The 24,531-nt window shown below is 49.8% G+C and overlaps 1 protein-coding gene across 1 annotated transcript; it reads left to right on the forward strand.

Annotated features, from left to right (window-relative positions):
* Nucleotides 1-1,005: 1,005 nt before the first annotated feature.
* On the forward strand, nt 1,006-24,178 carry GTPBP1 (GTP binding protein 1; the record flags this gene model as incomplete). The annotated part of the gene is made up of 12 exons (XM_079714704.1): nt 1,006-1,197; nt 3,871-3,982; nt 10,080-10,260; nt 10,854-11,202; nt 14,755-14,878; nt 15,741-15,855; nt 19,560-19,704; nt 19,820-20,002; nt 20,754-20,889; nt 21,526-21,704; nt 22,993-23,193; nt 24,086-24,178. 12 exons carry the CDS (start codon nt 1,006-1,008, stop codon nt 24,176-24,178), a joined length of 2,010 nt encoding a protein of 669 aa, XP_079570830.1.
* Nucleotides 24,179-24,531: the final 353 nt, after the last annotated feature.

Here is a 24,531-nt window from a genome sequence, read left to right on the forward strand (position 1 = left end):
ATGGCCAGCATTATTAGAGTTTGACTAATCCCTAATTTCATCAAGCTCTTCAGTCTTTTGGAAGAGGAATTCAAGACAGTAAAACTTCTGTTGATAGTGTTTTGGGTTGGGTTTTACACAGCTGATGACACAGGAAGAATCATCCATAGGAAACTACCTTAACAGACTCTAGATCTCGGCCTTACAGTTCACAAATGTGTTGAGGTACGTTTGGCTTCTATTGAGCTAGGTGCCTCATTTTGGTCGTGTAATTGCTCTCTCCGCAGAGGCAATGAATGGAGAATTTTCCCTAAGGTCAGCGTTCAGTTAATTGCCGCGCTCTGGCTGCCGTAGTATTCCAGGCATCGATCCTAGTGTTAAAATTGCCTGGAGACTGCCAGCAGGTCGAAAATCAGTCTTCAGTGACTGCCTGGAGTCACTGAGTTGAGTGGGAGGCGCCTTGCGCAGTTTACTATCTCCGTGGGCGGTGGCCCGAGGCGCGGGACTTGTCCGAAGACTGGATTGGGCCTTTCACCTGTCTATCATCGGAAGGCTCTCCGCCCCCGACTGCCTAGCAGCAGGATTTGGAAGCTGAGCACTGCCTCTGAAAACAAGGAGAGTGATGGGCGGTGAAGGTAAGCGTTGTGTGTATTTCTCTCATTGTATGGCTGCTGTGTCAGTCGTGCTCTGCTCTGCTCCCATTGGCGGGAATGCTCCTGGCAGGTAGCGTGGACATGGTGTTGTCCCTCCCAACTTACGATCAAGGCGCGTGACGTCTCAGACATTTGTTGTTGGGCTCTGGGTCTCATTAATTATTCATTAGGTACTTAAAAGAGCTGCAGCGATTGGTGGCTGAGAGGCCTGGTCGTTTGTTTCTTAGCGAGAGATAAGTGTCATCCTCTACGCGGCTGGAGAAATTTCGCATAAATTATTCTGATGAGGTTCGGGGCGGGGTTGCGCATAGATTAGGCAAATGAGCTGGGGAGGGAGGGGAGGCCGGCTACGAATTAGCCTAAGTTATTAAAGATGGCGGCGGAGCGGAGTCGCTTCCCGATGGACTCGCCGGTCCCTGCCTCTATGTTCGCCCCCGAGCCCAGCTCTCCGGGGGCGGCCAGGGCCGCGGCGGCTGCCGCCCGGCTACACGGCGGCTTCGACTCGGACTGCAGCGAGGACGGCGAGGCGCTCAACGGCGAACCGGAGCTGGACCTCACCAGCAAGGTAGGCCCGGGCGCCGGCGCTGAGGGGACGGGGCGCCGAGGGGACCGGGCGCCGAGGGGTACCGGGCGGTGGGGCCGCGCAGTCTCCGGGGCGACGGCTGGGGCAGGAGGGGCCGAACCCACCCACCTGTAAGTGCGGGACGCGCGGCGGGCTCCCCGGCGAGGGGCGGCTCCGGCGGCCCGCCGCACCGCTGTCCTTCCCCGGCGGCGCCCAACCGGCCTCCCGCCGTCCGGCTCCCGCCGAGATCACAACCCCTCGCCTCCGCCACGTGGAACGCGGGCGCCGGACGCCGGCAGCTACTCGCACAGTGGTCGTCCCCACGCGGTGCCGCCTCCCCTGAGATCGAGAGTGGCTCACCCCGTGGACTGTCCACGGCAGCCTAGGGTCGGAGGTGGCTTGGGCAGGGCGCGCGGGAGGATCATGTAGTCCGAGGGGGGAGCAGGGAGTCAGCCGCGGCTCTTCCTGGTGTCGGGAGAGGAAACATTAAGTAGTCGCTCAGTCCGGGAGAAGGACGTCTGAAGAATGTCTACTTTACAAACCCACCCAAAACAGAAGTGAAAGATGGGCAGTGACCCATCATTTCGCCATTCTGGGAGTGGAACCTTATGTTGTTTGACTGGAATAATGAAGGACGATTTAAATCGTGTCTTCTGAGCTCTTGAGAAGGTGGGCAGGATTTAAGGGCTCATCTGCTTGGCGTTGGGAGTGGGAGGAATAAAAAATTAAGTATAATTTGGGACTGGTGTTTCGAAGGTGCCTAACATTGCTAAAGGAAAGAATGCCAACTTGGGAGTCAGACAGGGCTGGGTTCCCTTTCCTGCCCTGCCAGTTAAAAAGGCTCTGTGACCTTGGGAAAGTTTCTTAACCTCTCAGTTCTCCAGCTCCATCATCTTTTTAGTACAGATGCATTGTAAAAATGAGAACTGTATGTAAGAAACCTACTACACTGCCGGTTACATACTACTCAGTAAATGTTTGAGGTGAACTGAATAAACTGATAATTCCCTGTGCAGATTAAATAGCAGGTAATGCAAGATAGAACACCGATACCACCTCCTTACCTGTTGTTGTGTACTTACGGTAGAGAAGTTTAACGACTTTTGAAAACATTTGTGACTTTCTAGTCTGTGGTGGCAAAGTTGCATGAAACTTGGTCCAGACAGGAGAGAACTTTACCTTGCAGCTAAATGATCTCTCCCTCTAGTCTCTGCTGAGCACTTAGAAGCCGGTACTGCACCTTGTCACAGTTGTCCTGTCTGGTGCCTCTAATGCCATAACGAGGCTGGCCAAGTTGAGAGAGGATGGTCAGGGGAAATGTGTGAGGTAATGGGACACGATGCACAAGACCCAGCACCCAGGTTCAAAGTATAAGCTCTGATGAGTCAACTCAGGAAATTGTAAGAGATACACTTGACTCAAGCAGATGAGCTAGATGTCAATTCATGGCCAAGGTGCTGAAGAAACCTGAAAACAGTGGGAAATTGCAGGGCAGAGTTGCAGAGAGTAGTACCTCTATTTCCTGACCAACTTAATTTAATGTTCCAGGATAGGGAAGTGTTGCTTCATCACGTAGCTGGGGGAGTCCTTCTCAGTATTTTAAAGTTGAGAAGCTATATGTAGATTAATACTGATGATATTGAAAAGAAAAACTGATGTGAAGGGAGAGAATAGATGGGTTGAACAGATTGATTCCTGAGGAAAAGATTAGAAGCTATAAGTTTATATACTTGCTACAATTAAATGTGGGGATGGATATAAGGCTCTGAGAGCTTCCAAAAGGAGAAACAATTAGTGAACTGTGGTGGCTAGTTTCATCCGGGAAGATTTTTCTAGGATGACTGGGTGAAGAAAATTGTAATTACCACTATTGAGCTGTGCACTGGATGCTTTACATGTTATCTTATTTGGTCTTTACAGTGGCCTTAGGATGTAGGTAGTAGTATCTCCATTTTGTAGATTAAAAAACTGAGACTCAGAGGTTAAGTTCTTTGTCCAAGGTCACACGTGAGTGGTTAGAGAATGGGATCTGACATGTCTGTTGGTAAATGGCCTCCTCAGATAAGTGGTTGATATTTTAGTGTTATTGGCAGAAATTTGCAAAATGACGGTGCTAATACCCATCTTAGGGGTAATGTGTTTTGTTGATAAAGATGAGTCTTGCAGCAGTTTTTACTGCCGATTCCTAAATAATCGAGATAGCCAAGGCAAGTTGGAACAGACTTCTTATGTTATTATGGAAACCATTGGCCTTGGATGGAGGGCATGGCAGTATATGAGCTCTCTGTCCTGTGAGTTGCAAGCTGCAGGTAGAAGACTTTGGCATGTAGGTGTAAAGCACTACTCATTAATTCCTACCTACAATGCCAGATTCTCAGTCATTGTGGATCCTGCCCCTCCTGTTAAGCAGCAGGAGGCAGGCTGCTCACACCCTCTTTTCTGTGGGTTGTGGTTCAGACATACTCATTTCAGTACTTCATATAACTCAACTCTCATAAGGCCTTGGGCTCAAAGGCTATTTAAGGAGAGGCAGAGAGGGCATGAGAGGGCTGCACAGCTATTTTAGATCAGGGTGCTGTGGGGTTCAGTCAGGGTCTTTGGTCAGGCTCTTGATCTGCTTTGGCTGTGGTGTTCTTCTAGTAAGTGTGGTCCTAAGGTTGTTGGTTTCTCTTCTAGCTGGTTCTAGTGAGCCCTACATCAGAGCAGTATGACAGCCTACTTCGGCAAATGTGGGAGAGGATGGACGAGGGATGCGGAGAGACCATATATGTCATTGGGCAGGGATCAGGTGAGCATAGTTTTCCTTTCACTTTACTTTTTTAAAAATTCACTTTCCAAGCGGTTTTACAGATGCTGCTTTTCTACTGCCAGTACTCTACATTTGCATAAGAGGAGATGAAGCACAAAGCAAGGAAACTTCTTGTCCGAGGTAATAGAGTAAGTCACAGTTAGGTCTAGAATTAAGCCTTCCCTAGGCAGCTCTAAGTCTTCCCCTCCAAGCCTGATTTACAGATCCCATTGCTACTTATTGCCTGCTTAGCAGAGAACCCCTGTGATACTTCTTGATGTCAGCAAGGAAAGGACATCCAGAATTCCTGTCTTCAGCAAGGCTGCCTTGCCCTGGACCATACTGACCATTCGGTGGGGATAGCTGTGATAACAGAGGTCCTCTTTTCTCCCTGTGAGATCCCATCAGACATGTAGGCTTGTTGCCATTCTGGAAGGGACTTGTTATTGTCCTCCAAGCCCCTTATTCCATTGTAATGGGGCCCATTGTTTTAGAGGAAGGCAGCCCCCAAGACAGAATCCCAGATTATATCCTGGGCTTTTTTCCCCCTGGTCATTCCTAGTTTATATCCTCAATACAAAGCCTGCTTACTCTCATCTTCATTAAGACATTATCTTTGCTGAAATGGCAGCTGGACTTGTTTAATAATTATGAATTTAGCCTGTACCAGATCTTGTCTCTGTCGTCTTTACAAGAAGCCTAAGTAGGCCTCAATGCATCATTAAGGGACTAGTTCTCTTTGTGCTGAATGTAGGTTTTGTAAAGGCAGGTAATAATTCTTTTGTAGTTTGAGTCTAAGATGGAGGAAATCTCAAAATCAGTCTTGAACTATTTGACAGATATCTATTAAGTATCTTAGAAGGTCTTGATACTGTTGCAAAGCACTTTTAGATACTTAAAATCTGGTCTCTGTCTCGAGAAGGAGAGATGGCATATACACAGTTAACCTCAGTAGAAAACAATATTTGGAAATGCTGCAAGAATGACACAAGGAAGAAGGGTTTGATCTCCAAATACTGCTCTGCCTTCCTTTGAACTGTTTCTCATATCTATCCTTTCCTTTCTGTATTTACTGCCACCTCCCCAGTTTTAGGTGTTACCACCTTAAAGGAGGCATGGTCAGAGAGATAGGCAAACCAAGAGGTTCTGTCAAGAAAGAGAGGGAGGGGCTTCCCTGGTGGCGCAGTGGTTGAGGGTCCGCCTGCCGATGCAGGAGACACGGGTTCATGCCCCGGTCCGGGAAGATCCCACATGCCGCGGATTGGCTGGGCCCGTGCACCATGGCCGCTGAGCCTGTGCGTCGTCCGGAGCCTGTGCTCCGCAACAGGAGAGGCCACAACAGTGAGAGGCCCGCGCACCGCAAAAAAAAAATAAAGAGAGGGAGTTGGCCAGCATTGTCAAGTGTTACAGAGACAGCAGGGAGAGTCAGGTTCAGAAAAAGCCATTCCATTTGGTGACTAGGGGGATCATTGGTAGGCTTTTGAAAGCTTTTGTGTCAGGTGCACACCTGGCCTCCTGTAATAGGATGAACCACTCAAAGGTCACTTCCAGCTTATAGAATTGAAGAAACCACATCTAGATCAGTTCTGACAAGTGTTGGGACTGTTCTTTGAAGACCCAGATTCTTAAAGCCCCCACTCTTTGCTTATTCTTTAATGTGGGCTCTTACTGAACTTTGCCATACCTTGGTGGCTCACAGTTAATTAACCCTCCCGTGGCACAGCATAGGAAGATGGCAAACGTTCATTAACACGTATTTTACACATCCAAGCATTATCTTTGCATCTACCAATTGGATGCTATTAGATTCATAGTGACTCCTTCCTGCTGGAATTCTTCAGGGGCAGAAAGAGATTGTAATTAGTTAAACAAGTTGAAGATCAAGCAGAAGACTACAAGAGATGTGAGGCCCCCAGGGTCAGCTTCATCCCTGACTTCCTGTGTGTGCTTGGTGCTTGCCCTCTGTTTGACGCTTCCTTCATCTATAAAATCGGGCGGATGGTACCACCACTGCCCCCACAACCTGAGGCAAGTTTTTTAGGAATAAATTAGACTTTAAAAAAATTCGAAGCAGTGTGGAGGAATGTGCTCTTTAAGTATACATTCTTTTTTTCCTTTTTTTTTTGGCCACGCCGTGCAGCATGTGGGATCTTAGTTCCCCAACCAGAGATTGAACCCGCACCCCTTGCGTTGGAAGCACAGAGTCTTAACCACTGGACCACCAGGGAAGTCCCTAAGTATACATTCTTAAGTTAAGGTTGATATTTTAAAAGGAGGCAATGTGACCTAGTAGTTAGTTCAGGGTCTGGAACCTGGTGGATCTAAGTTTGCCTACTGGTTCTTTTCCTTGTCTTAAAATGGGGATAATAATAGAATCTAGTCCATGGTGGCATGGTGAAGATTAACACTTGGCATATAGTAAGCACTAGATAAATGTTAGCTAGTGTTAATAGTTGCAGTAGTAATTTTTTAAGGTTTCCAGGTTATAGATGATTTACCATGAGATTTCTTTCAAAAAGAACCTTGTTGATTCTTCAAATATTAAATCATGACTTTCTAAGACCCAGGTACTGCATTAGAAGTTCAGGGAGCATGGGAGGAGTGTTACATCTTTGTGGGAGGGTCAGAAAAGACTTAAAAGTCTTTCCAAAGGAGGAGGTGCCCCTTCAGTGAATTCTAAAGGATGAGTAGGAGTTTTCTAGGTGAGTGGAGGCAGTAGTGAGTGAGCAGAGAAAGCCACAAGCACAGAGGCATGGAGGCATTGGTGAGTGTGGAGTATTTGGTGGACCAGGAGTGATTCAGTAAAGTAGGAAATGTAGAATGTGAGGTTGGGAGTGTCAGGAGGGGAGACTGGACAGGTAGTTAGGGCCCAGGTCTGAGGGTCTTTGAATGCCATACCAAAGCGTTTAGACTTTTATCCTAAAAGTTTGGGGAGCCTATGCAGCATGTTGAGCAGGAGAGTACATATAGGAAAGGTAAGTCAGTGGTGGGACCGAGATCTGATTAGGTTCCTGCATGGCTGAATATGTGGCCTTTAGTAATTGGACCTCTGCGGCTTTTCTCCTTGGCCTTTGTTTCCGCTCCTACAGAGTGAGGAGTATAGAGCGTGCTGGAGAAGGGCAATGTGACTGGGTGCATTTCTGGGAGCCCTGGATGGATGAGGTGACACTGGTGATTGCCTGCTGGTGTGGGGTAGGATCTGAAAGCTTCTCATTGTACCAGAAGCAGGAAAGGTTGGATAGAATTTGGGGGTCTAGCAAGAATGGCAGGGCTAGCTGGCCTTCTCTTAGGGATGGTTCCGAGTCCTTCTGTAACCCAGAATATTTCCAGAGCGCAGTTCGCCGTGCATTCAGAAACTGCTTGCAGGACTTCCCTGGCAGTCCAGTGGTTAAGACTCCGTGCTTCCACTGCAGGGGGCATGGGTTCGATCTCTGGTTGGGGAATTCAGATCCTGCGTGCCATGTGGCGCAGCCAAAAAAAGAAAAAGAAAAAGAAACTCCTTGGCTCAACTGCATCCTCTTTGTTCATTTGTTTTGCATTTTACAAACGTTTGAGGAGTTGGTATAGGAAAGGCACCCCTCATGGAGTGTCCAGGAATGTTTGAGATATGGCCCTTGTCCTCGAGATGCTTGTGTATAGCAGGGGAAGACACGCATCCAAAACACTGTTCCATGGTAAACTTCATAAGGGAGCAGAATGGGTAGGATTTTGGCAAGTAGAGATACGCTGATTGGCTTTCTAGGGCAGGAAATACACGAGCAACGGTATAGAGCTAGAAAAGTGCAGAGACATGGAGGGATGGTGACTGGGCCACCTGCACTGGAACAAAGCTTAGAAGGGGAGGGCGGGGGAGGGGGATGGAAGCCTCTAAGGAATTGGAACTGAGCGCTGCTGGGCCTGGGGAGCCCTTCCAAGACTTTGACTCGGAAGTGACAAACGTCAGAGCTGTGCATTCTTTAGGACCTTGAGCTTGTATGTCTATGCAGGGTGGGTTGGCGGAAACAGAGACTGGATTTGCTAAGACCAGTTAAGGATCTCTTGTGGCGATTCAGTTAGAATAATGGCCTAAATCAGGCTGGTGGCATTGGATTGGCAAAAAGAGGAGAGCAGGGACAAGGAAAGGGGCAGGACTGGAGTGATGAGTGTTCAGCTGGGGTGACTGGAAGGACAGTGGTGTCATTAGAAATAGGTAAGGCATGAGGAGGAACTGGTCTGGCACCAAGAGAAAAAGGCTGTAGGTTTGGCATCAGAAGACCCAGGCTCCCGCGGCCCCTCTGTGCCCTCCCAGCTCAGAGGCCTCGAGGTTCTGTTTCCCCACTATTAAATGGGAACAGTAATGCCTCACTCATGGGGTTGCAGGGAGGACTAAAATGCTTTATTAATGGTGTTAGTTTTTGTGCTGTTGTTTAAAAAGGGTGTGGATGGAGCTCCGGGAAGAATGAGTAGATATGAATGTTTTCATAGTTTTCAAAATGACAGTTGAACCCATAGAATGAGAAGGCCAAGGGGAATGTTTCAAGGATAGAGAAGAAGGCCACTGACTGACTACTGAAAAACACTGGCATTTGGGGACCGCAGCAGGAACAGCCAGCAGAGGAGACAGAAGGAAGGCCCAGAGGGCCAGGAGGTGAATCAGAAGAGTTCGGGTTATAGGCAAGCAGGGTGGGAATGAAGTGCCTCAGTAAACAAAGGGACAGTTGCCAGCAGTGTTGACTGTGAAGGGGTCAAGGAAAGGGCATTGGGTGAGTGGGCAGAACGCCACTGATGACTTGAAAACCAGTTTTTTCCAGAGTCATCAGATCAGTGAGAAGGTGGTGAGGAAATAAAGTTAACAAGTGTCCATTACTCTGGAGGTGCTTGGAGGAGATGGTAGCTCAGTAGATAAGCTGGGGCAAGGGAAGAGGGGTTGGGTCTCCTTTAGTTTAGGAAAGCCTTGAGCTTGTTTGTAGGGAGAGAAGTGGAAGGGGGTGAGAGAAGGTGCTGCAAGGTCTTTGGAGGCAGAAAAGAAAAGAGGTTGGGCACATGAGCCCAGGGAAGGAGAGGGGTGCTCCCAGGAGACAGCTGGAGGGGCTGCCATTCTACTGCGGGGATGAAATATGACACCATGTGGACAGTACCCGACCAGGACTGTCATACAGTAGGCACTCAATAAATTAGTGGTTGATTGGTCCGTCCTTCCTCATCCTAAGCTGAGACTCAGTTTTTCCAGCTACTTGCTGGACATTTCACCTGAGCCACCTCTGTTAAAAATCTGTCCCTAAACTCATTCTTAAGTTCTCTCTCCATTTTCCTTTGTCTCCTGTCATTATCTCTTGCCTGGATTATTAGAATTACTTCCTAACTGGACTCCCCGTTTCTGGTCTCTCGCTTGCCAGCGCTCACTGTACACTGCTGCTCAAGAGATCTTTCTGTCCCACAGCGATCTGATCTTGTTACTCCCCTGTGTAACCCCAAGGCTTCCCACCCTGGTACATATGTGTTTTGCTGCTGTGTGGTGTTCGTCTGCCTAACTGTTTCTGCCTCTCATGTGGTCCCCCGCCACCTGACACCCTGCTCCCCAACGCGCCCAGCTGCTTACTGCTCCCTGAACGTGCCATGATCTGCCGTGCTCCATGCTTTGCTCTGCTGCCTTGGATGTCTTTCCTCCTTTCTCCGCAGGCCCATTTTTCATGTTTGGAGCCGCAGCTTGGAGTCAGCGCCCTGCAAAGCTGTCCTCAGCTTCCCCAGGCAATGCTAGTTGCTCATGCTTTACATTCTCTTTGCACAGTTCTGTAGTAAAGCACTCAAGCTGTATTGCAGTTAATTAATTTCCTGTCTCTCCCGCTGGGCTGTGAGCTCGCTAAGGGCACCTGTATTCCCAGTACCCAGCCTGAGACTTGGCATAAAACCTAGGAGAGTCTCAGTGATTACTGTTGAATGAATTAATGAATGCCCTGCTTAATGGGGAAGCCTATTATTTATTAACTTTACTTGTGCCCAAATCTTTGAAGTGTCTGGTAGAGAGAGCCATGTTCTTCAGTGCCCGGGGTGGGACCTCGTGAGGGGTGGCTGGCTGGCAGACTTGATGGCAGACTGACGTCTGGGCTCTTGTCACCAGATGGGACTGAGTACGGGCTGAGTGAAGCTGACATGGAGGCCTCCTATGCCACAGTGAAGAGCATGGCAGAACAGATAGAGGCCGATGTCATCCTCCTCCGGGAACGTCAAGAAGCTGGGGGCCGTGTGCGCGATTACCTGGTCCGGAAACGAGTAGGAGACAATGACTTCCTGGAAGTCAGGTGAGGAGGCTTCAGAACAGTTCCAGGTCCCCTGAAGCATGACCCTGGGGTCTAGGGCTTCACAGAGAATGGTGATTGAGCCTTTGACACCTGGCATGTCGGCTACACCCTTCCGCTTCCTGAGGCATGGAAAGAGTGTCCAGAGACACCGATAGCTCCATTCTCTGTTTCTGCACTTCCTCATCCCTAAATATTTCCATCTGGAAAGAGTGGGAGAGAGGCCAACCATATGTTCTGTGGCCATTTTGTGGGCTGCATTTGCTTTCCCATCAGGCTGGGAGGCTTGAAACCAGGGTAATGGAGGAGAGCATTTTGTACCTCTCTTGGCTTTAGGGCATCTGTCTGGCAGCTTTGGGAAAGCTAGTGGACATTAAGGGAGAAAGTCATTGTGGTGGGAACTCGGTTCCTCCTGAATAACTTTCTGCTCCCTGGATACAGCTCCCAGAGCACTCCTAATGTGCTCGTCCATGAATAGAAGGAGCAGAGAGGTGGAGAGGCTCAGGGGTGAGCCTGTCCTTGTGGATCCGGTTGCTGAGGCTCACTTCACTCACTCACCAGCTCTCACACAAATGGATGGGTTTGTGTTCACACAGGGTAGCGGTAGTGGGCAACGTGGATGCCGGCAAAAGCACGCTTCTGGGGGTCCTGACCCACGGAGAGCTGGACAATGGCCGAGGCTTCGCCCGCCAGAAACTCTTCCGCCACAAACATGAGATTGAATCTGGTCGCACCAGCAGTGTGGGCAACGACATTCTGGGCTTTGACAGTGAAGGCAATGTGGTAAACAAGCCAGACAGCCATGGTGGCAGCCTGGAGTGGACAAAGATCTGTGAGAAATCCACTAAGGTGATTACTTTCATCGACTTGGCCGGCCATGAGAAGTACCTGAAGACCACTGTCTTTGGCATGACTGGCCATTTGCCTGACTTCTGCATGCTCATGGTAAGTGAGGTGCTGCTGGGGAGGGGAGGCTTCAGCTGGGCTCCTGGGGTGTGGTGGTATGCAAGTGTTTGAAATAGTTCTGAGACAGGGCCTTTTGGTTTAGGGCTTTGAAATTGGATAAGAACGACAAGTTTTGCAGGGGTGCCCAGCCTTCTCAAGGACTATACCTTGATCTTTCTCCTAGGTTAGGCCAGGAGGAGATCCTCTAAGCAGAAACCAAGGTGCCATTTGCAGACCTCTCTTATTTTTCAGAGAGGGGTAAGGGAGGGTTTCTCCTGGGGCATTTCTTATTACCTTCAGAATTATTTCCTCCTGGAGTTGGGCTGCTTTGAGATGACACCAGGCAGCACCCTCAGAGATGGGGCGGCCTGGGAAGGAAATGGAAGAGAGCACAGACAGCCACTGAGGGGCCTGAGAGGTGGCCTCTTCTGAAGCCTGGAACCAGTGTCAACCAGTCCCACAGCTATTTGCTGAGAAGCTTCTGCATGCCTATCACGGTGCCAGGCCTGAAGACAGAGCAGTGAACAGGGTGTCCTGAGCTCCCATCGAGCTTACAGTCTAGTGGGAAATAGATTTTTAAGCAGTTCATCATGTAGGTGAACTGAAGAGGGAAGGGAGCAGAGGCTTCTGGGCTGGATCATGTTTCGAAGCTCGCGCTTGGGCCCCTTTGATCTTCCTGGCCAGAGAGTAGGAGTGTGTGAGGCCCCCAGCCTTGGTCACAACTTCACAGCTTTCACACAGGGTGCAAGTGAGCGAGTTTTCCTTTGGCAAAAATCCTTCTCAAAACCCTTCCCCATTTCCCAGTTCCTCCAGCTGTCTGTATTCGTAAGTGTAGTGAATGCCAACATCTGTTCAGAGCAAACTTGATCAAGTTGCCCCACAAACGCAGGTTTTCAGGCAAATTCTCCCCAGACCGGAGAGTAAAGAGAGGCAGAGCATATGTGTGAACACTCTGGTCAGCTCTCTGCCCGAGGTTCTTGCAATCTCATTGTGGTTTTATCTCCCATATCTTACCGACCTTGACTGGCTAAGGAAAGCCGCTCTACAGAAGGGTTTCGAAGGAAGAGCCATAGGGTGTATTTGGAGCAGTTGTTGGGTTGAGATTAAGAAGGGTGTAGAAATCAGTTTAACGTGAGCGTTTTTCTAACTGAGCTACAGTGATCAAGGTCAATTAACGAACATATCTTCACCCCAGATGAAATGTTATGTATTATCTGACTTTTAGGCCATGAGCTAAATACTAAAAATTTCTGTGGAAAACAATGAAATATTTCATTATGTTCCATGGCAATCAATTTCCAGAAAAACAAAAACAAAAAAACCTTAAAAATATAAAGACAACAGAGAGAGAGCATTCTCGTATCCCGCTTGGGAAGAACAAAAGCAGGTCTGGGTTGGTTAGGAAAGGTGGTTGGAGGGAATGGGAAGAATTAGGAGGGAAATGGTGGGGGTGTCTCGGTGTAGGCAAAGGGAACATGCGTGGGACATCTATGCTGGTGGGGTGGTAGGTCACCTGGGAATCGTAATGGTCAAATGAGAGCATCGCTTGAGAACACTGGAATGTATATTTATTTTATTTATTTATTATTTTTGGCTGTGGTGGGTCTTAGTTGCAGCACGCGGGATCTTTTGCTGCGGAGCGCTGACGCTTCGTTGCAGCACGCAGGCTTCTCTCTAGCTGTAGCATGCGCGTTTTCTCTCTCTAGTTGTGGTGCGCGGGTTCCAGAGTGCATGGGCTCTGTAGTTTGCAGCACGTGGGCTGTCTAGTTGAGGCGCACGGGCTCAGTAGTTGTGGCACGCGGGCTTAGTTGCCCCGCGGCATGTGGGATCTTAGTTTCCCAACCAGGGATCGAACCTGCGTCCCCTGCCTTGGAAGGGGACTTTACCACCGGACCACCAGGGAAGTCCCTCTGGAATGTATAAAGCCCTGTATAAATATGTCTTGGCGATTTTAATTTTAATTTTATTTTGTTTTAGTAAGTAATACATTCATATGGTACAGAAATTAAAAGGTACCAAAGGACTTAAAGCCTCTCTTCCGCCTGTGTTGTTTCCTCCACAGGCAACCAGTACTTCCAGTTTCTTATGTATCCTCTAGAGATATTTTGTAATCACACCAGCATATATGCGTATATTCTCTCCCTCCAATTTCAGACATTTAGAAAAGTTGAAAGAATAGTACAACGAATGCCATAAACCCACCACTCGGAGTCAACAATCATTAACATTTTGCCATATTTATCTGTACATGTGATAGATGCATATGTGGAGTTTTTCTGTGTGTGTGTATGGTTTTTGTTTTATTTTGTTTGTTTTTGTTTTTGTTTTTTTGGTTGGTTGGTTTTTTGGCTGAATCATTTGAAAGTAGATTATATTATAGACATTGTGACTCTTCACCCCCAAATACTTCAGCACACAGCCCCTAAAATACTTTAGCACACAGCCTCCTACTGTTATTGCAACCAAGAAGACGAACAAGAGTTCCCTAATATCATACAGTATCTAGTCTAAAAGTATTTATGTTATCTCAGACGTTCCCCCAATTGTCTTCCAGCTGCTTTTTTCAAACGGTGATCCAGTCACCACTCTCTGTGGTAGCATGCTGTATACCACCTTGCTTTTTCCCATTAAAACATATCTTAGAGATTGCCCCACATCAGTTAAGAGTTTCCTCTTTCTTTTGTATCGCACACTTGTGCATGTGCTCTAATTTATTTAACCAGCCTTTATGATGATATTTTAAAACATTTATTGTTACAGGAAGGAATGGTAACAGTAGTAACAGCTGCCATTGCTTTTTTTAAAATAAATTTATTTATATTTATTTATTTGGCTGCACTGTGTCTTTACTGCTGCACATGGGCAGTACTCTTTGTCACGGTGCATGGGCTTCTCACTGTGGTGGCCTCTCGTTGCGGAGCACGAGCTCTAGGTGCACAGGCCTCAGTAGTTGTGGCTCGCGGGCTCCAGAGCACAGGCTCAGTAGTTGTGGCACCGAGGCCTAGCCGCTCCGCGGCATGTGGGATCTTTCTGGACCAGGGCTCGAACCCATGTCCCCGGCATTGTCAGGCTGATTCCCAACCACTGCGCCACCAGGGAAGTCCCAGCCATTGCTTGAATACCTAATTCGTGCTAGTTGTGTGCTGGACCTTTGACATATGTTTGGTCATTTAAACCTAAGTGACCCTCTAAAGTGAATATTATTATCCCCCATTTTATAGATGGGGTAACTGGGGGCCAGGGATGTTAAACTGAATACACTTTGATGACTGTTTTCCCAGACTGAGTTTGTCTTTTTTATTGTTTCGAAGTCTCCTCAGATTTTGATAGCCCACACTGTTAAATTGGAGGTTAAAGCAATCTGTGCCCAGCCCAGCTTTCATCTACAGCCATTTTGTTTCTGGCCTAAGACTTGTGCCCCCTGTGTTCTGTTCTGATGGTGGCCTCAGAGATGGGAGTTCTCTCTTACCTCAGCCTTCTTTGAGCCCCTGTGCCCACCCAGCAGCAATCTCTGTCTCCCTTGTCCTGACAGTTCTTTCTCTGTCGGGGCAGGTGGGCAGCAATGCTGGCATCGTGGGGATGACAAAGGAGCACCTGGGCTTGGCATTGGCACTCAATGTGCCTGTCTTTGTGGTGGTCACCAAGATTGACATGTGTCCTGCCAACATCCTGCAAGGTAAGTGAAGCCAACAGCCAGTAGCAGTCTCTCTGTTTGGGACAGTCACGCACTGTGGCTCCTTTGTGATCTGCTACCCGGAATTTTCTGTTTCCTTGTATTGTGCTTAGACCTTGGCCTGAATGTCCATCAACCCAGAATCTTTTGCTTTCTCCCTGTTTGCCTCTTGGTCTGAGCAGAGCTTAGAGTTATCTCCTACTCATTGTTCCTTCTGGTTACAAATTCAGCGTCCTTGAAATCCCTAATCTGGCATCTCTTTTCAGATGGTTCCACGCAAAAGGGGTTGGGTTTTACCATCTAAGCTGGACATACGTGGAGACATTTGGGCAGAGAGTCTGATTACCTTTTACCACCAAAGGTTTCAAAACAGTGTTGCAAGACTAGGCTTTCATGCATTTCTCCCCCGTTGCTAAAGATGGTGGAAGAGAAGTGAAAACGTATCCTTTTGGAGGGCCTCATAAGGGCTTCTTCAGGCGTCTAAATGTCCTAGAGATCCTTTTGTCAGATGAACTTTTTTTTCCAGGAAGCAGGGCATTCTAGGAACAACATTGTCCTTCTGGTGGACCCCCAAATTACTTGCTTATAGGATGCGGGTCTTCTAGAGACTCTGGAGAAACCTGACAGGTTTCAGACTTATAACCTTAGCAGACAGTCCCCGTCTGTACTCTCCTTCTACTCTAGCAAGCACTTACCCACCCAAAGTTTTGATCCTCCTTTTGCTTCTCCAGGCATTATGACATTTAACACTGTCCATCTGTTTGTCTCCTGCTTGCATCAGTAATGAGTGGACCTGTCTTGCCCTAGAAGCCTGGCCAAAGAGAAGGCTACGTTCCCCTAATTTTGTTCCATTTTACCCTTTAAGAAACCCTGAAGCTGTTACAGCGCCTGCTGAAGTCACCCGGCTGCCGCAAGATCCCTGTGTTGGTGCAGAGCAAGGATGATGTAATTGTTACAGCCTCCAACTTCAGCTCTGAGAGGTAATGGATAGGGAGCATTCACTTCTTCCTTTTATTTATTTATGTATTTTAAAATATTTATTTGTTTGGCTGCGCCAGGTCTTAGTTGTGGCACGTGGGATCTTCATTGTGGCATGCGGGATCTTTTAGTGGTGGCATGCGAACTCTCAGTTGCAGCATGTGGGATCTAGTTCCCTGACCAGGGATCGAACCCGGGCCCCGTGCATTGGATGCATGAAGTCTTAGCCACTGGACCACCAGGGAAGTCCTGGGAGCATTCAGTTCTGTACAGGCACAGAGATTGGTTGAAATAGAAGATTCTGCTCTCAGCAATGTTGCTCGGGGGCTGTATCAGGTGACCCAGATTCTGAGGTGCTGGTCTCACTGAGGTTGGAATCCCAGCTGATATTTCAGTGTCCTTATCTGTGAAATGGAAATAATATTACCTTCTTCATAGGGCTCTTGTAAGTGTTGGAAATGATGTATGTAAAGCACTTAGCACTGTGCCTGGCTGCTGTGTGATAGATACGCAGCCATTTTTAGAATGGTTATTAATTTTTTTACACGGTTGTTTCTCAAAAGCTCTCTAATCACAGATCAGTTTTGGCATTTATTCATTAGCATGTCCTTTGATTCCATAAATTTTTTTTTTTTTTGGCCGTGCCGCACGGCTTGTAGGATGCTAGTTCCCTGACCAGGGATCGAACCTGGGCCCTCAGCGGTGAAAGCACCAAGTCCTAACCACCGGACTGCGAGGAAATTCCCTGATTCCATAAATATTTATTGGGTGTTCTGTACTGGGCTTTTCATCTAGGCATTGAGGAGTCAGAGTTGACTTGGGCATAGTCCTTGTCCTCAAGGTGGTCGGCCCCTTGGTCAGAGATAATCTCTTGATAATAGTAAATTTTGTTAACACTGCTCCTTCTCCCAGAGTCTTGGGGCTGCTTAAGTACAGGACCCGGAGCAGCCTGACATTTTGGCCTGTGTCTCTGCCCTGACGCTGTCTTCAGTACCAGCAGTTGGCCAGCAGAGGGGGTACATTTCAGTCGACCCCATTTCAATTCATTCATTTTGTTGAGTGCCTATTCTGTGCTGTCCCTACTCTAGGAGCTGTGGGAAATATATAATTCCTGATCTTGAGGAGTTTGATTAATCGTGAATAGGAGATATAGAGGCCATTCAGATAACAGACAGAAAATCAGATGTAGTCACGTGTAACAGAGACACAAAAAGTTCTCCCAAGACATACAGATAGCCAATAGGCACATGCAGTGTTGCTCAGCATTGTTAGTTATTAGAGAAATGCAAATCAAAAGTACAATGAGCTACCACCTCACACCAGTCAGAATGGCCATCATTAAAAAGTCTACGAATAAATGTTGGAGAGGGTGTGGAGAAAAAGGAACCCTCTTACACTGTTTGTGGGAATGTAAATTGGTGCAGCCACTATGGAAAACAGTTCCTCAAAAAACTAAAAGTAGGGACTTCTCTGGTGGCGCAGCGGTTAAGAATCTGCCTGCCAATGAAAGGGACATGGGTTCGAGCCCTCGTCCTGGAAGATCCCACAGGCTGTGGAGCAGCTACGCCCGTGCACTACAACTACTGAGCCTGCGCTCTAGAGCCTGCAAGCCACAACTACTGAGCCCGCATGCCACAACTATGGAAGGCTGCACGCCTAGAGCCTGTGCTCCGCAACAAGGAGAAGCCATCTCAATGAGAAGCCCGCGCACCGCAACAAAGAGTAGCCCCTGCTCACCGCAACTAGAGAAAGCCTGTGCACAGCAACAAAGACCCAGTGCAGCCAAAATATTAATTTAAAAAAACAAACAAACTAAAAATAGAGTTGCCATATGATCCAGTAATCCCATTCCCGGGCATATACCCAGACAAAACTATAATTCGAAAAGATACATGCACCCCTATATTCTAGCACTATTTACAGTAGCCAACACATGGAAACAACCTAAATGTCCGTCAACAGATGAATGGGTAAATAAGATATGGTATATATATACAATGGAATGTTACCCAGCCATAAAAAAGAACGAAATAATGCCATTTGCAGGAACATGAATGGACCTAGGGATTATCATACTAAGCGAAGTAAGTCAGAAAGACAAATACCATATGATATCACTTATATGTGAAATTTAAAATGCAGTACAAATCAACATATCTATGAAGCATAAAAAGACTCACGGACATAGAGAACAGACTGTGGTTGCTGAGGGAGAGTAGGGGAGGGAAGGAGTGGGAGTTTGGGATAAGCAGAGGCAAATTACTATATACGGGATGGATAAACAACAAGGTCCTATTGTATAGCATAGGGCACTATATTCAATATCCTGTGACAGGGCTTCCCTGGTGGCACAGTGGTTAAGAATCCGCCTGCCAGTGCAGAGGACATGGGTTCGTGCCCCAGTCCGGGAAGATCCCACATGCTGCGGAGCGGCTAGGCCCGTGAGCCACAACTACTGAGCCTGCGCATCTGGAGCCTGTGCTCCGCAACGGGAGAGGCCACGACAGTGAGAGGGCTGTGCACCGCGATGAAGAGTGGCCCCCGCTCGCCGCAACTGGAGAAAGCCCTCGCACAGAAACGAAGACCCAACACAGCCAAAAATAAATAAATAAATTTATAAAAAAAAAAAAAAAGAATCCACCTGCCAATGCAGGGGACACGGGTTCGAGCCCCGCTCCTGGAAGATCCCACATGTCGCGAAGTAACTAAGCCTGTGCGCCGCAACTACTGAGCCTGCACTGTAGAACTCGTGAGCCACAACTACTGAGACCATGTGCCACAACTACTGAGCCTGCGCTCTAGAGCATGCTCCGCAGTGAGAAGCCACCGCAATGAGAAGCCCGCGCACCGCAACGAAGAGTAGCCCCGCTCTCCGCAACTAGAGAAAGGCCACGCACAGCAGCGAAGACCCAATGCAGCCAAAAATAAATAAATTAAAAATACATATATATATATATCCTGTGACAAACCATAATGGAAAAGAATATGAAAAAGAATATATATATGTGTATAACTGAGTCACTTTGCTGTATAGCAGAAATTAACATTGTAAATCAACTATACTTCAATAAAATTTACACAAAAAAAAAATTCTTTGAAAACTCAGAGGGAATGAAGAGTGCCCATCTGGGAAGGATTCCCTAGAAGAGGCGGCGTTGGAACTGGGTTCTGAAGGATGAGAGGATTTGGTAGTTGGATAAGAGGGAAGGAATTCAGGCAGGAGGTGAACAATTCAGAGTGAACAAGTACATGGGAACAAAAAAGTCCGAAGGTCTTAGGAGAAGGGAGGGAGTGTTCTCTGGTCTGGCTGGAATATAGGAATTTGAGAGAAATAAACTGGCAAAGATGTTGGGAGGAGGGATTCCAGCTGTCTTTTCTGCAGTGGAGAGTTGGCTACGGTTTTAAGGATGTGTGTGCTTTAGGAAGAAGAGGCAGTCATGATCGCTCGAAATGGGGTAGTGGTACCGAGACAGAGAGGAGGAGACAGGTTTCAGAGACAAAACTAACTAGGAGGAGGAGGCCTCAGAGCAGGTCTGGACAGAAGTAGGTGGGCTGGGCAGAGGGCCTGGGAGGCCAGTGAAGGGGTGGTGGGACCCTTAGCAGCGGCAGCCGTTCCAGGAGCCCTCGTGCCGCTCATCCCCTATCAGGCAGGAGTTCGCCACCTGAGCACCTTTCTTCCTCTCTCTCCACACACTCCCCACCTTAGGATGTGCCCGATATTCCAAATCTCCAACGTTACAGGCGAGAACCTAGATCTGCTGAAGATGTTCCTCAACCTGCTGTCCCCTCGCACCAGTTACCGGGAGGAAGAGCCTGCTGAGTTTCAGATTGACGACACCTACTCTGTCCCGGTGAGTGGGTTCTGGTGGACTGAATAAGGTGGGAGGCTGAGTGGCGCTTCCTCCAGGGGTGCCGGGGCGAGTCTGTAGTGCCGGTGGACTTACTGGACCGGGGTCTTGTCTGCAGGGTGTGGGAACAGTGGTGTCGGGGACAACACTGAGGGGCCTGATCAAGCTGAATGACACGCTGCTGCTGGGCCCAGATCCTTTGGGTAACTTCCTGTCCATTGCGGTCAAATCGATCCATCGCAAGCGCATGCCTGTCAAGGAGGTGCGGGGGGGCCAGACGGCCTCCTTCGCGCTGAAGAAGGTGAGTGTTGATAAAACCAAGAACTCCCCTCGAGCTCCGTGTTATGCTAGGCCCCGGGTCATCTCCAGTCCTCACAGCCGCTCTGCAAGGCAGGGATTACTGACCTTACTTTTACAGGTGAGGAAACTGAGGCTCAGGAGAGCCCGAGTGACTTGCCCAGCATTCGGTGAGAACACCGGGACTTGAACCTAGGCCTGCCGGCCTCCTGAGCTCTGTTCCTCCACCTGGTACCCTGAGCTCGGTGAGGTCAGCTGGGAGCCTTCCTGCTCTTCCTTCTTGCTGGGGTCCTTCTACACGGGGCTGTTGAGTCCATGCCAGATCCTCTTGCCATTCAGCTTTCAGTCCCCTGGGGATTGGGGTCAGTGCTAGCTCCTGGGTCATTTGCACCAGCCAAATTAACCAGCAAAGCCGGGTTTTCTATATACTTCCCAACAGCCAGATCATGCTTGCCGTATTTCTCCTACTTGAGTGCTTGCCTGCCTTTGCCCTCTCGCCACCCACTTAATTCCGACCCGTCTTGCAAGTCCTGCCTAAAATGCCACTTTCTGTATGAAGTCTTTCCTGACCCCCCCAATAGCAGTGTTGAGGCTTCCCATGTAGCACTAAAGAAGGCCTGTGGTCCAGTGCAGTGAGGGGTCACGGCCAAGTTGGGGTGGTAGCAGTTCCCAGAAGGAGTCCTGGTCCTCTGTGACCAGGGGGTGAAGCCAGAAGGCATTATTGTCCCTGAGGTCTGGGATTCTCTCTCATTCAGATCAAGCGCTCGTCCATCCGGAAGGGCATGGTGATGGTTTCTCCACGCTTGAATCCCCAAGCATCCTGGGAGTTCGAGGCCGAGATCCTTGTCCTTCACCACCCCACCACAATCAGCCCGCGGTACCAGGCCATGGGTAGGTGTCTAAAGGCACTGCCAGCCTGAAGCCCCCTGCTCTAGCTCCCCATAAAGTGTGCTCCAGCAGCCCAAACCCCAAAGTTTCAGCTGCAGCCAAGAGTCAGGTCGCTGCCCTGTTCAGTGATGCCATCCCCTCTGTTCCACACATGAGCTGTGGCTTGTGGTTTATTCATTCTTGCAAACACTAACCAAGTACCAGCTCAGTGCTGGGCTCTGGAGACCCAGACCTGCCCTCAAGGACCTCACACTCAGTCCTTCAGCAGACATCTACCAAGTGCTGCAGTGTGCCCTGCGGTGTTGCCAAGGTGCTGGGGACAAAGACAAGATGGGCAAGGGCCCTGCCATCAAGAAGCCCACAGTCCAGAGAAGGCACGCATGCAAACAGAGTGCCCTGTGTTCAGGAACTAAGGACAAGTGGGTCCGGGGACAAGCGAGGTCTAACTGGAGGGAAAAGTGGGAGGACGTGAGGCAGGGGTCAGCCCAGGACGGGCCTCCAGCCGCTTAGCCTCGCTCTGCCCTCAGGTCCTCATCCTGCCACAGCTCGAGCTTGTCTCATGCTTTCACCCACTGCCTCCCCTGCCCTGAGGCCACTGAGTGGCTCAGGCCTCTCCTGACTTCCTGGCTCCCTTGGCAGTGCACTGTGGGAGCATCAGGCAGACAGCCACCATCCTGAGCATGGACAAGGACTGTCTGCGCACCGGGGACAAGGCCACTGTGCATTTCCGCTTTATCAAGACCCCCGAGTACCTGCACATAGACCAGCGGCTGGTGTTCCGGGAAGGTCGCACCAAGGCTGTAGGCACCATCACTAAGGTACGGCCGGGCAGACCACCTTGCCTGCCTACAAGAAGTACCAGGGGCTGCTCCAGTTCTAGACTGTGAGCACAGCACGCTCTTCTCAAGAAGCCCTGTGAAATCTTACTGACCGCCAGGGGCAGAGGCACCAGTCCCTACCTTGGGAGAACTGGAACAGCGCCGAGGTATAGCCTTAGTGCCGTCTTCTCTGCTCTCCTCAGAGGTTTCCCTAGACCTCCTGTCTTTCTGAGCTTTGGTAGTGACCATGGAGAAGAGAAGGTGGAGTTGAGGTATGGCAGTCCGTGGTGGGAGAGTGTCTGGGCCCAGCCAGTGTTGGCCTCTGAGATGTTGGGCACAGGCTCCGATGGTCTGGCTGGGGCTGTGCCCTTAGAGCAGTGGGTCCAGTTGGAGTGAGGGCTGGATAGCAGTGGGGCATGGGCTTGAGCTCTTTGTGTCCTGGAGCCCACCTTATGCTCTCTGCAGACTTCATCTATGGCCTTGAGTAGCGGCGCTTGATAGAATGGTTTGACCCCTGCTCCATACATCCTGTCTGAGATCTTGGAATCAGCCTCAGGCTTGCTTTTCCTCCAGAATGGCCTTCCTTAGGCCCATCCACGTCACTAAGACTGCAGAGTGTGTTGAGGAGTGGGGAGGATCATCCTCGAAGGCCCCCTTGCTTCGGACTGGCAGAGGGTTTGACAGAAGCTGCCCGCATATGCTGTAATGCCCTTGGGGATGCAGCTGGGCCTATTCGCTGCTTTGTTTGAGATTGAACTTGGACCATAAAGGAAGGCTCTGAGTCAGTCCTTCCTGGGTGGTAGCTCTTAAGATTTTTGATGGCCACACTCCAAACGTTTTCAGCTCCTGAGACACTCATTTGATCTCTCTGGGAGGCCCAAAATTAAAAGTTACCCCAGGCTATTGTTACAGGGGCAGCAAGAGATAGAGTTGATGCTCTGGGCAGACTGGACCCCAACCTGGGAGCTGGGCTGAGTAGGAGATGGCTGAGGTTCACAGATTGTCTGTGGGAAGAGCAGCTGGGGCAGGGAACAGGATGGAACCCTTCTGGGCTGGGCTGAGGCAGGTGAGACATCGGCCCTGGCTGGGGCAGCCCTGGTACGCTGAGTGGAGAGGACATCTCTCCACCCCACTGCCCTGTCATCGCCCTCCTGCCACCCACCTCGCCCAGGCCCAGCCAGGCCACGGAGTGAGAGGTCCCTGAGACCTCAGGGGCGGGGCGGGGGCAGCTGAGCCCAGGTCACTGCCTGCAGCTCTGTCTCATCCCCCACCCCCTTGGCTCCTGCAGCTCCTCCAGACCACCAACAATTCCCCAATGAACTCCAAGCCCCAGCAGATTAAAATGCAATCGACGAAAAAGGGTCCCCTGCCCAAACGAGAAGAGGGAGGTCCCTCTGGAGGGCCAGCAGTAGGGGCACCCCCAACTGGAGATGAAGCTTGCTCTCTAGCGGCTGCGCAGCCAGCTGCATCCGGCAGTCTCCAGCCACAGGTGAGTGTGCTTCCCAGGCTGGTCCTGGGCCCCTGACGGCCTCAGGCGGGGCGGGGGCGGGGGCGTGGCCGTGGAGGTGACCCATAGGAGAGCGCCGGCAGCCTTCACCAGTCTGCCATGTCTTTGAGTTCCTAGATGGGTGTTTCCCACAACTCCAGGTCCCTAAGTGCTATCTAAGTGTGAACTTCTTGTCTCTCAAGGCAGTGTTTTTCAAACTGAGATGTGGCGTACATGAAATGAACTTAATAGGTCCTGACCAGCATTTAGTTTTAATGAAAGAGAATAGAAAAATGTCAGCGTTGCCCTGTCATAGTAAGAGTGAGCATTGTGTGTGTGAGGGTGCAAGTGATGTATGTGCATACTGCAGCCCAAACATCTGAAAGACGCTGCCTTAGAGGGTCCTCCTGGCCCCTTCCCCGACGTGACACTTCCTGAGGGGTAGGTGGTCTTGGGCCCTGTCAGTGTGGCTCTCACTCAGCACCTCCTGCCAGTGTTGTCCCCTGGAGTCCTCTCCTGGTGGCCCTCACATCACCCCTTTCCAGCGTCTCTTCGTCCGACTCCTCTTTGGAGAAGGAAGCTTCTGCCTGGACCTGTCCTTTCTGCTCTCCCTCCCCATCGAGTCTTTCCTCTGACCCCTTCATTTCTTTTTTCTTCCCACCTGTCAGCAGTGGCACACGTTAGTTCCTGCTCTCTCTGTGCTTCTCACGCCGTGATCACCTGTGACCCACCAGCTGCGAGGAAGGCAGGGTGGGCGCCAGCTCCATCTGGCGGAGGGCGTAGCAGATGGCTGCTCGCTCACCTCCTGCCCCCACTTCCCCTGCCCCTCTGCTGTCCTGTCCTGCCCTGCCCCCGATGGGCCACTGCTTCTCAAGCTCCTTCTTCTCTCTTTCAGCCCAAGCCCGGCAGCGGGGGCCGGCGACGGGGGGGCCAGCGTCACAAAGTGAAGTCCCAGGGGGCCTGCATGACTCCCGCCAGCGGCTGCTGAATCTCCCCCAGCCCACCTCCACCACCCAAGGGATCCTCGTTCTCTGGCCACGACTCCACCAGATGGGCCAGAGCAACTCTGACCACCGCTCGCCCTCCCCCAGGCCACACCCGGAGCCTCGTCATTCCCCCCACCCCCATTTTCCAGGGGGGTTGTAATTTATAAGCTGAGGAAGGTGGCCAGACTTGTGGAGGACTGACCATCTCCGACCCTCTTCCCCTCCTTCTTCCTCACTCACACCTTTTTTGTACATCTGGGCCCTTAGTTTTTATTCTTTTTATTATCTATCTATCTTATCTATCTATCTAGTGTGCGTGTGCGTGTGCGTGTGTGAGGGCGTGTGAGGTGCAGGA

The sequence above is a fragment of the Hyperoodon ampullatus genome (assembly GCF_949752795.1).
Source record: "Hyperoodon ampullatus genome assembly, chromosome: 11".
NCBI classification, from domain to species: domain Eukaryota; kingdom Metazoa; phylum Chordata; class Mammalia; order Artiodactyla; family Ziphiidae; genus Hyperoodon; species Hyperoodon ampullatus.